At 39.4% G+C, this 17403-nt stretch overlaps 1 protein-coding gene across 1 annotated transcript in view; it reads left to right on the forward strand.

The window, feature by feature from the left end:
- Positions 1-10114, forward strand: part of LOC128702245 (limbic system-associated membrane protein-like) — a 562372-nt gene extending 552258 nt beyond the window's left edge. Inside the window, exons 6-7 of the mRNA XM_070102873.1 lie at positions 3004-3088; positions 9306-10114. Coding sequence (XP_069958974.1) covers positions 3004-3088; positions 9306-9481 — 261 coding nt within the window. The 3' untranslated portion in view covers positions 9482-10114. The remainder of the gene's footprint in view (positions 1-3003; positions 3089-9305) is intronic.
- The last annotated feature ends 7289 nt before the right edge of the window (positions 10115-17403 follow it).

The raw sequence follows: 17403 nt of genomic DNA on the forward strand, positions 1-17403 counted from the left end.
CGTAAAAACTCTTCACTGCTTTCAGTAACCTACCTCCTACACCATACACTTGCAACATCTGCCACATTGCCCCCCTATCCACCCTGTCATACGCCTTTTCCAAATCCATAAATGCCACAAAGACCTCTTTAGCCTTATCTAAATACTGTTCACTTATATGTTTCACTGTAAACACCTGGTCCACACACCCCCTACCTTTCCTAAAGCCTCCTTGTTCATCTGCTATCCTATTCTCCGTCTTACTCTTAATTCTTTCAATTATAACTCTACCATACACTTTACCAGGTACACTCAACAGACTTATCCCCCTATAATTTTTGCACTCTCTTTTATCCCCTTTGCCTTTATACAAAGGAACTATGCATGCTCTCTGCCAATCCCTAGGTACCTTACCCTCTTCCATACATTTATTAAATAATTGCACCAACCACTCCAAAACTATATCCCCACCTGCTTTTAACATTTCTATCTTTATCCCATCAATCCCGGCTGCCTTACCCCCTTTCATTTTACCTACTGCCTCACGAACTTCCCCCACACTCACAACTGGCTCTTCCTCACTCCTACAAGATGTTTTTCCTCCTTGCCCTATACACGAAATCACAGCTTCCCTATCTTCATCAACATTTAACAATTCCTCAAAATATTCCTTCCATCTTCCCAATACCTCTAACTCTCCATTTAATAACTCTCCTCTCCTATTTTTAACTGACAAATCCATTTGTTCTCTAGGCTTTCTTAACTTGTTAATCTCACTCCAAAACTTTTTCTTATTTTCAACAAAATTTGTTGATAACATCTCACCCACTCTCTCATTTGCTCTCTTTTTACATTGCTTCACCACTCTCTTAACTTCTCTCTTTTTCTCCATATACTCTTCCCTCCTTGCATCACTTCTACTTTGTAAAAACTTCTCATATGCTAACTTTTTCTCCCTTACTACTCTCTTTACATCATCATTCCACCAATCGCTCCTCTTCCCTCCTGCACCCACTTTCCTGTAACCACAAACTTCTGCTGAACACTCTAACACTACATTTTTAAACCTACCCCATACCTCTTCGACCCCATTGCCTATGCTCTCATTAGCCCATCTATCCTCCAATAGCTGTTTATATCTTACCCTAACTGCCTCCTCTTTTAGTTTATAAACCTTCACCTCTCTCTTCCCTGATGTTTCTATTCTCCTTGTATCCCATCTACCTTTTACTCTCAGTGTAGCTACAACTAGAAAGTGATCTGATATATCTGTGGCCCCTCTATAAACATGTACATCCTGAAGTCTACTCAACAGTCTTTTATCTACCAATACATAATCCAACAAACTACTGTCATTTCGCCCTACATCATATCGTGTATACTTATTTATCCTCTTTTTCTTAAAATATGTATTACCTATAACTAAACCCCTTTCTATACAAAGTTCAATCAAAGGGCTCCCATTATCATTTACACCTGGCACCCCAAACTTACCTACCACACCCTCTCTAAAAGTTTCTCCTACTTTAGCATTCAAGTCCCCTACCACAATTACTCTCTCACTTGGTTCAAAGGCTCCTATACATTCACTTAACATCTCCCAAAATCTCTCTCTCTCCTCTGCATTCCTCTCTTCTCCAGGTGCATACACGCTTATTATGACCCACTTCTCGCATCCAACCTTTACTTTAATCCACATAATTCTTGAATTTACACATTCATATTCTCTTTTCTCCTTCCATAATTGATCATTTAACATTACTGCTACTCCTTCCTTTGCTCTAACTCTCTCAGATACTCCAGATTTAATCCCATTTATTTCCCCCCACTGAAACTCTCCTACCCCCTTCAGCTTTGTTTCGCTTAGGGCCAGGACATCCAACTTCTTTTCATTCATAACATCAGCAATCATCTGTTTCTTGTCATCCGCACTACATCCACGCACATTTAAGCAACCCAGTTTTATAAAGTTTTTCTTCTTCTCTTTTTTAGTAATTGTATACAGGAGAAGGGGTTACTAGCCCATTGCTCCCGGCATTTTAGTCGCCTCATACGACACGCATGGCTTACGGAGGAAAGATTCTTTTCCACTTCCCCATGGACAATAGAAGAAATAAAAAAGAACAAGAGCTATTTAGAAAAAGGAGAAAAACCTAGATGTATGTATATATATATATGCATGTGCGTGTCTGTGAAGTGTGACCAAAGTGTAAGTAGTAGTAGCAAGATATCCCTGTTATCTAGCGTGTTTATGAGACAGAAAAAGAAACCAGCAATCCTACCATCATGCAAAACAGTTACAGGTTTTTGTTTCACAGTCATCTGGCAGGACGGTAGTACTTCCCTGGGTGGTTGCTGTCTACCAACCTACTACTGTATATATATATATATATATATATATATATATATATATATATATATATATATACATACATATGTTTGTGTGTGTGAGAGAGAGAGGGAGCAACGCTGTCTGTGTAATAATGAGTAGTCAGTGTTGTTAATCAGTATAAACGGATCTAATCCATGAAGACAAGGTTGAATATTTCGATCTCTGAGACCCTCTTCAGCAGATCTTTCACTTGAATCCCGACTGTGACATAAGAATTCCTTCTTATTACCTAACAGAGGATCGAGCCTCTAATACACCACGCACTGAATAACCTCACAGGTGTGTGGCTCTTTATGTAAATAAATCAGGAGATCAGTTAGAAAGAGACTAAATAACAGGAAGAAATATAGAGCCAGTGCTCTATTGTTCTATTTAGATCTCAAAGTGGGTCTATCCATCTATATATGTGAATTTGTTTGCGCTCATTCCACAAATTTTACTGGCGAGTCTGATCAAAATAACTCGCTGCCTTTTTTAGATGTCTTAATTAATCAGGAAAACCATGATTTTAAATTCAAAATATACAGAAACCCAACAAATTACAGGTCAGGTGCTGGGCAAGCGTCGATGTGTTTGTTTACATTGTAAGTTGCTGGGTCGGCTGGTATAACCAATATTGTTCTCTACTACAGGACGCCCGACCCTCCGACACTGGGAACTACTCCTGTGCTCCTTCCAACACAGCTGCCACTACCCTCAGAGTACACGTCCTCAACGGTAAGTACTCAAGAGAAGGAGGAGGAGAAGGAGAGATAAGTACTCAAGAGGAGAAGGAGGAGGAGAGAGATGAGAGATAAAGAAAAAAATAAGAAATCTTAAATGATTCTGTCATATGGAAAATTCAATTCACGACTCTTCCCACTTATAAATGCATTTTTCTCTCCCGTTTTCCTGGCTCGCCTGAGCAAGAGGGAAAAGTTAATTAACATACCATTACGCTTTATGAATTATGAAAAGATTTTCCTCATTAGTTATGCATCGGTTCCTTCAGCTGATTGTTCCTGTGTTAAACTGGATTAGTCTTTAAATTACACCTATTGTTCGATTTATAACTGTTGCCAGACTTGTATCTGGCTTGTTGTAAGTACTGTCAGTCTTGTATCTGGCTTGTTGTAAGTACTGTCAGACTTGTATCTAGCTTGTTGTAAGTACTGCCAGACTTGTATCTGGCTTGTTGTAAGTACTGCCAGACTTGTATCTGGCTTGTTGTAAGTACTGTCAGTCTTGTATGTGGCTTGTTGTAAGTACTGCCAGACTTGTATCTGGCTTGTTGTAAGTACTGCCAGACTTGTATCTGGCTTGTAATAACACATGTATATATTGCGTAATGTGGTAACATGACACCACGTGTATACATTGGAATGGAAGGTATATACATTGGAATGGAAGGTGTATACATTGGAATGGAAGGTGTATACATTGGAATACATTGCAATGGAAAGTGTATACATTGGAATGGAGGTAACGAAGTCTGATCCACGGAAGTGGATTCAAACTTATTTCCTTGGATAAAGAGCCCTTCACTGACATCTAGTCTGAGTACATGTACTCAGAGTTGGTTGTTTGCAATTTATACCTTCTACAGAAGTAAACAAACCTACCATACTACGGGCAGGGTTAGAACCCGCGGTCAGAGTCATAAAACTCCAGACCGACGCGTTAGCCACTGGGCCAGCTGGCCAGGCTGAGGGACTGATTACCTCAAATTCCACCTCTAATTATACCTTCCTTTGTATTGGACTGATGAAGCCACTGTCTGGCGAAACGTTTCCCTAATAAAGATTCCCATATGTTGCGTAAGTGTTTCAATTCTTCAACTTGTCGGTTTTCAAAACCATTCATCACAGCGTTTATTTCTTAATTCAATGGCAAACCGCAGTGTTTCTTGTTAATCTTCATCATTCTACTATGATCTGTACTAGAAAAACATTCTAAAACATTCTAAAACATTCTAAACATTCTAAACATGCTTCACATAGGGCCAGACTGCACTTGTGTCTCTCATCCAGTACCACAGCATCCACTAAACTCTATGTACAAGAATGGTATACAATACCGACAAGATAAAAACTGAGACATGTGCAACATCTGGGTATCTTTATTGTAGACGTTTCGCGAATAAAGATACCCAGATGTTGCACAAGTGTCTCAGTTTTCATTCACTGATATTTATAAATCAATTCTAGGAGAGAAGTCGAGCATCACGGCAAGAGCGGAAAAAAAAATCCTCGCCAACACTCTCACTTAATCACAACAATTCATTAACACTCTTGGAATTACACCTTAGGTTCCACTGCTCTCTCCACCTCAATCTCTTTCTCTCTTTACATTCAATAATACATTAATCTCTTCGTAACATTTCGCACCTCAATGTTTTCAGACACGACGTGTCCACTGCCTCCAGCCTCCCCATCAGTGCAAAATTAAAAATATCTGGTGAAACTCGTGTGGTGATATAGACAAGCTGAAGAAAAACATAGGTGTGCATTGACCGAGACGTTTAAGGAAACGTTTCGCCATGAGTGACTGCCTCAATCGTAATTAAGACTGAGTAAATGTCTTGATCAGTGCCTACGTGTTTTTAACCTCAATATCTGCATCGTACGCATTAAAAAAAACATCGGTTGTGTTTTACCCTGATTTGTTTCCCTTTTTTTTCAGTACAGAGCAAAAATAAATTTTCAGGGCATTGTCAAAATTCATTTGTTGTCCGTCCTTATATCTCCCTCCATTCATTTCATTCTCAGTTTAACATTAATCTTTCATTATACGTTCATCGTCATCTCTTTGTCTACCTATTTCTTTCTCATTTACACACACACACACACACACACACACACACACACACACACACACACACACAAAATCCAAATTCCAAACCAGCACATAATCACCGAACCAACTGCACAAACACTGCCAAACATATACAACTACACAAACATTACCCAAACATCACACAAACACTGCCAAACATACACAACTATACAAACATTACCCAAACATCACCACAGAAACATTACCATCCAAACAACACAACACAAAAACTTTATCTCACAATCACTAATCAAACATTACCACACAAACATTACAGTACAATCACTACATAAACGTCACAATACAAACATCATCAGATACACATAATCAAACATCACAATCACAAAACATTACTACACAAACCCCCATCATAAACATCAAATATCACAACAGAACCACAAAGGATACGTCACAACAGAACCATCACAACATGAACAGTCACGACCACCACCCCAACATCACCACCACCCCAACATCACCACCACCCCAACATCACCACCACCCCAATATCACCACCCCAACATCACCACCACCCCAACATCACCACCACCCCAACATCACCACCACCCCAACATTACCACCACCCCAACATTACCACCACCCCAACATCATCAACACCACCCAAACACCTTTACCACCACCCCAACATTACCACCACCCCAACATCACCACCACCCCAACATCACCACCACCCCAACATCACCACCACCCCAACATTACCACCACCCCAACATCACCACCACCCCAACATCACCACCACCCCAACATTACCACCACCCCAACATTACCACCACCCCAACATCACCACCACCCCAACATCACTACCACCCCACACAGACCAAGACACCCCAAACATTCCCTGGTGAGAAATAAAGACAGTAAGGTATATTTTTATTTCTGACTGAGATTCTTGTCTCCTCAGAGGCGTCCGTTAAGACCATCATACTTTCATAAGTAGAATAATGGCCCCCTGAGTGTGTGTGTGTGTGTGTGTGTGTGTGTGTGTGTAGAGAATTTTTTCAACCCGTGCGCTTAGGGTCATTCATTAAGCCGGTGAGTCAACTAAACTTTGTAATAAGTTCTAACTGTTACACACAATCAGTATTCATAAGGACAACTTTATTCGTAATGTTAATGTTATTGTTGATAACTATGCTGATCCCTCAGGTGTGGACGAAAGCGAACTGCTGAGGTCGAGATCATGAGTCCGGTGGTTCACTGCACTGACAATGCTTCCCGTGGACGCTCAGAGTGAACCAGAGATACAGAAACGAACCATTGTATCACAGCCTCTCCTTCAAGTGATAGCTTAATCTCGTCCTTGATAAAGCTCCCACTCCAGCCTGACAACCACAAAGACTCGCCTGGCTGAGTGTCTCGTGGACCGTACTCCATTACCAATGAATCAGAGTACTTTTGCAGTCTAATAGCGACTTCCCAACCAGTACGAAGAATTCACGATTGAGGCGACGCGAATGGAAGAGCAGATGACGTGATTTTCCCAGTGGCCTGTACCTAACTAGATATACAGTGAACATAAATATAAAACCTGTTAAATCTAATCAGAGAGCTTCCTTCATAGTCCTTTCGCACGCATTTCTCCCTTCTGTTAGACGAAGAATGAAATTACTTTGCTGAGGGAGGGAAGAGTCCATAATCCAGAGTACATTATATATATATATATATATATATATATATATATATATATATATATATATATATATATATATATATATATATATATATATATATATACATATATATAAAATGTCGTGACGAATATGTAAAACTTGCGATTTTGGCTTAAATAGCAACGTTCTTCTTGCCGAATAAGGCAAGCGAAAAATTGTGTATTTAGTAATTTCGCAAAAATCATTCTGAACCTAACGAAAAAAAATGTATTTCATTGTGTTTGTTTATTAGTAAATTACTGTAAACTTATCTAAATATATTTAGTTGAATTAGGCTAAATAAAATTGCGCTTGTTATAAGATTAGGTAAGTTTTCTGAGGTTCTTATGGTACAAAATTATTAATTTTTACATTAACGTAAATGAAAAAATATATCTTTAAACGTACAAGAGAAAATTTTAGAAAGGACTTAATTTCAAATAGGTTTTCCTAATTGACTAATTTTACCTATTCGGCACGACACACACACACATTATATATATATATATATATATATATATATATATATATATATATATATATATATATATATATATATATATATATATATATAGGCAATAAGATCACAGTAAACAGGTGATTTCAAAATATGCAAAACAACCACTCTGAAAGAATAGAGAAATTCCAAGCGCTTTCGTGACTACTCACATTATCAAGGAACTATGAGAGTGGGATCTGATAGTGAGGTGCTGGCCGGACCCCTTATATAGCTTCCTTGGATGCTTCACTTTCATAGTTCCTTGATAATGTGAGTAGTCACGAAAGCGCTTGGAATTTCTCTATTCTTTCAGAGTGGTTGTTTTGTATATATATATATATATATATATATATATATATATATATATATATATATATATATATATATATATATATATATATGTATATATATATATGTTCAAATTCAACTTTAATAACAAAAACATTAGGTGGGACCAAGTCAACCAGGTCCTAAATGATATTAACTGGGAAGATATCCTAGGCAACACGGATCCACACTCATGTCTAGAAAAAATTAACTCTGTGGCACTCGAAGTATGGTCAAGGCATATTCCTTTAAGGAAAACTAAGAGAAGATGTAAACTAGAAAGAGAGAGGCGCACCCTGTACAGGCAAAGACGAAGAATAACAGAGCGGCTAAAAGAGGCCAATATATCTGTAATACGAAGGGAGGCACTGGTCAGAGAAATAACAAATATCGAACATCTTACAGGACTCAAGAAACTCGGGAAGAACTAAAAGCCATAAATGAAACTGAAAGAAACCCAAAACAGTTCTTTTCTTATGCCAAATTTAATTTGAGAACAACATCCAATATTGGACTCCCTACTTAGACGAGAGGGGTCCTACAAAGATGTTGGTGAGGAAATGAGTGAGCTACTCAAGTCCCAATATGACCCGGTTTCTAACCAGAGTCCAAGATCTAAACGAGTTTATGAGCGAGACTCCAATAAGTCTTCAATTAAATTAATACGCCTATCACCTTACAGTCTAGTACTCATAAACATATGTTAAAATAAACATTAACTCTATGAATTATGGAAAAAAATATGTGAATAAAATTCTTTAGTGCCTGGCTGGTTGCCACCACTGACCAGAGTTTATTCCCTTCAATCCACACACTCATGCACCGTGGCCTGATCGCTAAAGCTCTCGCTTCACACAGCGAGGATCTGCGTTCGACTCCCAGCGCGAGTAGAAACATTGGGCGTGTTTCTTTACACTGGTTGTCTATGTTCACCCATCAGTCATATGGGTACCTGGGTGTTAGTGGACTGGTGTGGGTCGCATCCTGGGACAAAACTGACCTAATTTGTGGGAAATGCTGTACATAACAAGCGGCTTTCTATATACTAGTATGTCACTGATGTCAGCTATGGTCTGTATACCTTGTACATGTACTTGTAGTAAATAATTATATAATTACATTATTATAAACTTTTATTCACTTCCATGTTACTTAGTCAATACTTATAAGAACCGCTATCTTACCAAGCTACTCTCCAACACTGGCGAGACCCCAGCAGTTCCCGTACTAGCATTAACAGTGATTATCCTGCCAATCCTCCAACCCACATTAAGGGTTTCAAACCAAACCTGTTTTAACAGACAAACCTTTTCTTACCGAACCTTCTTACCAGGATTTTCAAGAGATTCTTCTCTGCCTCCACTGACAATTATTCTTAATCTTCTAAAAGTCAATACCAACGCTTTCAGGACCGTCTTGTCAGTCTTTAAAGCAACTAGTAGAATTATCTCTACGGGTTTAACGCTTTTACATTACAAGAATAATTGCCAGTATTAATACTAATGATTTTATATTATGTATTGTCATACCAATGTTTTTAAGAGTTGTCCTGCGTAAATTAACACTAGTTTTCTGCTATCATTTCATACAACGCTGCGCACTAACACTGTATTTACCTCGACAGGAGAGACCCCGGCAGCCATGCAGACGAACGGGGCGGGGAACGTTTGGCAAGCAACGGCTGTAGGCGGCATCAGGACTCAGCCTGGCTTGCTGGCGGCGCTGCTGGGGCTGCTACTGTGGCAGGTGGTGAGTGTGGTGACTGCCGTGCCAGGAATGCTGAGACATGGACCCACCTGAGAACCAGGGAGGTCAAGAAGGGAAAACAGAGAGCGAGCGTCAAGACACTCTCAAGGAGGAGACGCAACACCCCCTTCTTACTACACCTCTTCCAACTTTCATGTGACCATCGCCTCTCCTCCGTCATCGTTGGTCAGAGTAAAGCTCCTGGGCACTGAGGGTACAGTTGCAACATAAGGATAATATTTTTGCCATTGGGAAGCTGAAAATGCGTTCGTAATGATTCATTTTGGAAATAGCGTCGAAAATGCGGTTCAAACAGATTATTTTGTTTACGTGATGCACGAACTGAGGCTTATGAAGGTCAGAGGAAGACACTAATAGTGAAACTGCAGTACACACACGGTAAAACTTTGGAACTGGTGCTAAACGTGTAGTTAAACAAGATTAATACAGGGACTGCAGCCAGAGACAAAAATACCTACTGGTAATATTTTTAGCTCCGTTGTGATAGATTATCAACTTTTTAGCAGTGACGGTAACAACTTTAGTTGGAATGTATACTGAAACTCAGTTAGTAAAAGAACTTTGCACCAAGTATTACTGGTGAAGCTGCAGTCCAGACCCAATGTTATGCCCAAGAGTATCCATCAGTGCCAAGAACCAGAGTAGACAGACGCATTCACAAGCCGTTCCTTGGCCAATAATTATATATATATATATATATATATATATATATATATATATATATATATATATATATATATATATATATATATATATATATATATATATATATATATATAGCAAGAAAACCAAGCTAATTGTTATGGTTTGTACGCATTCACTAATCGTAGATAGAAGTGAGAAAATATGAATGTCATTCATCCACAATTTTACCTACCACCACGCCCATACAACCACTCAACCTTACCCTCACACACACACACACACACACACACACATACATCCACTTTATCCACCAGTCCCATCCGCTACAATACTAAATACATATCTGGTTCCAAAAGAAGTGTAGCGAACACTTGTCAATGAGAGGCAGAAGCCTATCAGGAAGATACAATGTTTTATATCCAAGTTATTTACATACAGGTTCCTGCCTATCATGTTAAACCTTGGTGAGTGCAAATGTTATCTTAGCTGTTTCTCCTGTGTGTGTGTGTGTGTGTGTGTGTGTGTGTGTGTGTGTGTGTGTAGTGTGTGTGTGTAGTGTGTAGTGTGTGTGCGCGTGTGTGTGTGTGTGTGTGTGTGTGTTGTGTGTGTGTGTGTGTGTGTGTGTGTGTGTGTGTGTGTGTGTGTGTGTGTGTGTGTGTGTGTGTGTTGTGTGTGAAGTGTGTGTGTAGTGTGTGTGTGTAGTGTGTGTGTGTGTGTGTGTGTGTGTGTAGTGTGTGTGTGTAGTGTGTGTGTAGTGTGTGTGTGTGTGTGTAGTGTGTGTGTGTGTGTTGTGTGTGTGTGTGTAGTGTGTGTGTGTGTGTGTGTGTGTGTGTGTGTGTGTGTGTGTGTGTGTGTGTGTGTGTGTAGTGTGTGTGTAGTGTGTGTAGTGTGTAGTGTGTGTAGTGTGTGTAGTATGTGTGTGTGTAGTGTGTGTAGTGTGTGTAGTGTGTAGTGTGTGTGTGTAGTGTGTGTAGTGTGTGTAGTGTGTAGTGTGTGTGTGTAGTGTGTGTAGTGTGTGTGTGTGTGTGTGTGTGTAGTGTGTGTAGTGTGTGTAGTGTGTGTGTGTGTGTGTGTGTGTGTAGTGTGTGTGTGTAGTGTGTGTGTGTGTGTGTGTGTGTGTGTGTGTGTGTGTGTGTGTGTGTGTGTGTGTGTGTGTGTGTGTGTGTGTGTAGTGTGTGTGTAGTGTGTGTGTAGTGTGTGTAGTGTGTGTAGTGTGTGTAGTGTGTGTAGTATGTGTGTGTGTAGTGTGTGTGTGTGTAGTGTGTAGTGTGTGTAGTGTGTAGTGTGTGTGTGTAGTGTGTGTAGTGTGTGTGTGTGTGTGTGTGTGTGTGTGTGTGTGTGTGTGTGTGTGTAGTGTGTGTAGTGTGTGTAGTGTGTGTAGTGTGTGTGTGTGTGTGTGTGTAGTGTGTGTGTGTGTAGTGTGTGAGTGTGTGTAGTGTGTGTGTGTAGTGTGTGTGTGTAGTGTGTGTGTGTAGTGTGTGTGAGTAGTTTGTGTGTGTGTAGTGTGTGTGTCTAGTGTGTGTGTGTGTGTAGTATGTGTGTCTAGTGTGTGTGTAGTGTAGTGTGTGTGTGTGTAGTGTGTGTGTGTGTAGTGTGTGTGTGTAGTGTGTAGTGTGTGTGTGTGTAGTGTGTGTGTGAAGTGTGTGTGTGAAGTGTGTGTGTAGTGTGTGTGTGTGTGTGTAGTGTGTGTGTGTAGTGTGTGTGTGTAGTGTGTGTGTAGTGTGTGTGTAGTGTGTGTGTAGTGTGTGTGTGAAGTGTGTGTGAAGTGTGTGTGTAGTGTGTGTGTGTGTAGTGTGTGTGTAGTGTGTGTGTGTGTGTGTGTGTGTGTGTGTGTAGTGTGTGTGTGTAGTGTGTGTGTGTGTAGTGTGTGTGTGTGTAGTGTGTGTGTGTAGTGTGTGTGTGTAGTGTGTGTGTGTAGTGTGTGTGTAGTGTGTGTGTAGTGTGTGTGTAGTGTGTGTGTGTAGTGTGTGTGTGTAGTGTGTGTGTGTAGTGTGTGTGGTGTGTGTGTGTAGTGTGTGTGTGTAGTGTGTGTGTGTAGTGTGTGTGTGTAGTGTGTGTGTGTAGTGTGTGTGTGTAGTGTGTGTGTGTAGTGTGTGTGTGTAGTGTGTGTGTAGTGTGTGTGTAGTGTGTGTGTAGTGTGTGTGTAGTGTGTGTGTAGTGTGTGTGTAGTGTGTGTAGGTGTGTGTGTGTGTGTGTGTGTGTGTGTGTGTGTGTGTGTGTGTGTGTGTGTGTGTGTGTGTGTATACTCAACTATTCGTGGTTGCAGGGGTCGATTCACAGCTCCTGGCCCGGCCTCTTCACTGATCGCTACTAGCTTTATTAAACCTCCTCTTAAAACTATGTACGAATCCTGCTTCCACTACGTCAGTTGTCAGATTATTCCATTTCCTGACAACTCTATGACTGAAGAAATACTTCCTAATATCCCTTTGACTCATCTGAGCCTTCAACTTCCAACTGTGACCCCTTGTTTCTGTGTCCCCTCTCTGTAACATCCTGACTCTGTCCATCTTGTCAATTCCTCGCAGTATGTATGTCGTTATCATGTCTCTAACCCTACTGTCCTCCACTGTCGTCAGGCCGATTTCCATTAACCATTCTTCGTATGACATTCCCCATAGCTCTGGAACTAGTCTTGCTGCAAACCTTTGCATTTTCTGTAATTTCTTGAAGTGCTTGACCAAGAGTGGGTTCCAAACTGGTGCTGCATACTTCAGTATGGGCCTGACATACACAGTGTACAGAGTCTTCAACGATTCCTTACTGAGGTATCGGAACGCTATTCTCAGGTTTGCCAGGAGCCCATATGCTGCAGCAGTTATCTGGTTGATGTGCGCCTCAGGAGATGTGCTCGGTATTATACTCACCCAAAGATCCTTTTTCTTGAGTGAGGTTTGTACTCTTTGGCCACCTAGACTGTACTCTGTCTGCGGTCTTCTTTGACCCTCCCTGATCTTCATGACTTTGCATTTGGCGGAGTTAAATTCGAGGAGGCAGTTGCAGGCCTAGTCTTCCAGTGTGTGTGTGTGTGTGTGTGTGTGTGTGTGTGTGTGTGTGTGTGTGTGTGTGTGTGTGTGTGTGTGTGTGTGTGTGTGTGTGTGTAGCGTGTGTGTGTGTATCGTGTGTGTGTGTGTAGCGTGTGTGTGTATGTAGCGTGTGTGTGTGTGTCGTGTGTGTAGCGTGTGTGTGTGTGTGTGTAGCGTGTGTGTGTGTGTGTAGCGTGTGTGTGTGTGTGTAGCCTGTGTGTGTAGTGTGGGGGGGGGGATTATCTGTCTGTCCGAGACCATACCGGAACATTCATATATGTATACTGCTACACCTCCGTACGTGTGTACGTACAAACCTAACTACTGAAGAAATAAACACTAGGTGTGTGCCTGTGCCATTGAAAACAGACCAAGCATAGGTTTTCCTGCACACCTAAAAAAAAGTGCCTTGTAGGTAAGTCTCTCCTATTATGAAGGTAGAATAGTGTGTGTGTGTACTCACCTAGTTGAGGTTGCGGGGGTCGAGTCCGAGCTACTGGCCCCGTGTGTGTGTGTGTGTGTGTGTGTGTGTGTGTGTGTGTGTGTGTGTGTGTGTGTGTGTGTGTGTGTGTGTGTGTGTGTGTGTGTGTGTGTGGTGCTGAATACGTAAAACTGGTCAATTAACAGGAACTCATTTAAAATTAAGTCCTTTTTAGAATTTTCTCTTATACGTTTAAAGATATATATTGTTTTCATTTATGTTAATATAAAAATTAATAATTTTGTACCAAAAGAACCTTAGAAAACTTACATGACCTTATTATAACAAGCGCAATTTATTTAACCCTATCCAACTAAATATAATTATAAACACAGTGAAATATATTTTTTTCATTTGGTTCAGAATGTTTTTTGCGAAATAATTGCATACACAAATTTTCGCTTGCCTTATTCGGCAAGAAAAGAGTTGCTATTTAAGCCAAAATCGCAAGTTTTACCTATTCGGCACGACATATATATATATGTGTGGATAATTGAGCATTATAACACGTAAATCTTCACTGAGACAATATAACACAAGGCAAAGTAAGTTATATATTTCGACCTCCAACTATAACCCTCTTCAGTAGTGAAGGGATAGGGAAGAAAGGTCAAATATACACGAGAACTTAAACCTCACTAATGCAGGTGTTTGCTCTTAAGTAAAAGGCAAAGGTCACCAAGATCAGGGTTGAATTCTTGGTTCTACTGTGGGGAAAATAAATGGTTTGGCAGAAGGATTTTACTGCTGAGGTTTTGGCCAATTCTTTAGCTTATCGAGGGAACCTGGAGGTTACCTGGAGGTTATTCCGGGGATCAACGCCCCCGCGGCCCGGTCCATGACCAGGCCTCCCGGAAGGGTTTAGAAAAAAAAATATTCGATATGGGGACAGAAATCCCAGATTTTCAGGGGGGAAGTAGTGATTTTATCTGATTTCCACCGCCCTTGAGATGTATCGAATTTAGGTCTTGACGAGCTTGGAGCTGATTTAAGGATTTCCCGTTTCAGTGGCGCAGTTCGCTCTGAAGGTGATGTCAGCAGCTTCCAGGTAGACGTGTTTGAGAAGTTTGAACCGATGGAAAGTAATATAGTTTTTCTTGTTATAAACCTCTTGTGCATAGAGATTCACGTTGGAAGCCTAATGGTAGTATCTTGCAAACCAGGTTGCAATCTTCGCACGGGATTGCACACACTCCAGGTGGGTCGGAAGCTAAGAGTTTTTCTGCAACTAAGCCAACAATGGTAACATGAAGGTGGTAGTCCATAGACTTTCCTTAAGACACACACACAAACACACCTGCCTTCCTTCCTCTACACCTTACCTGAAGATGGCTGTATGCCGAAGCGAAAATATATACAGATGACACGTCGTGTTTCAATCAGTTTCTGTGTAGACTTTTGTGTTTTATTGCTTGTGCTCATTATATTATATATACGCATATATATATATATATATATATATATATATATATATATATATATATATATATATATATATATATATATATATATATATATATATGTCGTGCCGAATAGGCAGAACTTGCGATCTTGGCTTAAATAGCAACGCTCATCTTGCCATATAGGGCAAGTGAAAATTTGTGTATGCAATAATTTCGCCAAAATCATTCTGAACCTAACGAAAAAAATATATTTCACTGTGTTTGTTTAGTATTAAATTATTGTAAACAAATCTAAAATATATTTAGTTGGGTTAGGCTAAAATAAATTGTTCTTGTTATAATAAGGTTAGGTAAGTTTTCTAAGTTCCTTTTGGTGCAAAATTATAAATTTTTACATCAACATTAATGAAAAAAATATATCTTTAAACGTATAAGAGAAAATTTTAGAAAGGACTTAATTTTAAATGAGTTCTTGCTAATTGACCAGTTTCACATATTCGGCACGACATTATATATATATAATATATATATATATATATATATATATATATATATATATATATATATATATATATATATATATATGTCGTGCCGAATAGGTAAAATTGGTCAATAAGCAAGAACTCATTTAAAATTAGGTCCTTTCTAAAATTTTCTGTTAAACTTTAAGGTAAAAATCAATAATTTTGTACCAAAAGCACCTTAGAAAACTTACCTAACCTTATTATAACAAGCGCAATTTAATTTAGCCTAACCCAACTAAATATATTTTAGATAAGTTTACAATAATTTAATAATAAACAAACACCTTAAAATATATATTTTTTTCGTAGGTTTAGAACGATTTTTGCGAAAGTATTGCATACGCAATTTCTCGCTTGCCTTATTCGGAAGAAGAGCATTGCTTTTTAAGCCAAAATCGCAAGTTTTACCTATTCGGCACGACATATTATATATATTTATATATAAATATATATATATATATATATATATATATATATATATATATATATATATATATATATATATAATTTAGGTAATACTATTTAGACGTGGTGAAAATAATTGTGTACATATAGATGTGTGCGTCTTGTACTTAAGTCACAGACGTTCTGTGTATATAGTTATTACGTACATGTACTTTATTAGGTGCTGTGAGCGTCATGAAATATCTACGGACGACACTCTGGCAAGAAGTACAGCGTGTACTCAAGATGTGCTCTATGAGGGACCTTTGTACATAATTAGTATCCCACACACGGACTTCACTCTTTAAAGAGACATGTGTACATTGTATGAAAAATTCGTAGAGTATCGTGTATGTCTCCAGTGAACCGTGTATACTGTGTGTGTGTGTGTGTGTGTGTGTGTGTGTGTGTGTGTGTGTGTGTGTGTGTGTGTGTGTGTGTGTGTGTGTGTGTGTGTGTGTACAACAATGTTTTTATGTAAATAGACAAAGGAGTTCGTTTAAAGATTATATATATATATATATATATATATATATATATATATATATATATATATATATATATATATATATATATATATATATATTATATATATATATTATCGTACATATTTCATTTACATGTTATATCAGGTGAGTAATTTATACCAAGCGGGATGAGTATGAGGCTTACTCAGTTATACCAAGCTAAGTATATATGTATTAAAATAAGTGAGCGGTATTCCAGGTAAAGTATACTTACATTAGACAAAAAATGGTTTGAAGAAGTTAAACTAGAAATATACCAGATCTGGTATATTTCTACACGGTATATAGAAAGGAATTTCCCGTTAGAGGAACGTGTAATACAGAAAGAAAAGGCTATACCAACTTGCCCAGTATTGCAGAAGTTAAAAATATCCCCCAAAAAGATGGTCAAATAGAATTTCAAATAGGGTGGAGAGGGGTCAGTGAGAGCGACCTTATAAAATAGTGGGTTGAATCTTATATACGTGGGAGGAGCACTTGGCCCGTAGGGGTCACATAGGACTTGTAGGGAGGGAAATGGGAGGTATTCGGGTTCGATGATTCAAGGAACAGTAGGTTCACTTCCTTGGATCTATAGCCCGTCTGCTGCTCTGTTGCTGCTGGTGCTGCTGCTGCTGCTGCTGCTGCTGCTGCTGCTGCTGCTACTGCTGCTGCTGCTGCTGCTGCTGTTGCTGCTGCTGCTGCTGCTGCTGCTGCTGCTGCTGTTGCTGTTGCTGTTGTTGCTGCTGCTGCTGCTGCTGCACCATGGCGTCAGATATGCTAATTGAATTTATCCAAGGTAATAGCAGGTTTTTGTTAACCAGAGTTTTCTGACCCTTCTCCTGCTCTGAGTGAGAGACAGAGAGAGAGATGCAGAGAGAGAGATGCAGAGAGAGAGAGAGAGAGAGAGAGAGAGAGAGAGAGAG

Source organism: Cherax quadricarinatus, chromosome 83, assembly GCF_038502225.1.
Source record: "Cherax quadricarinatus isolate ZL_2023a chromosome 83, ASM3850222v1, whole genome shotgun sequence".
NCBI lineage: Eukaryota > Metazoa > Arthropoda > Malacostraca > Decapoda > Parastacidae > Cherax > Cherax quadricarinatus.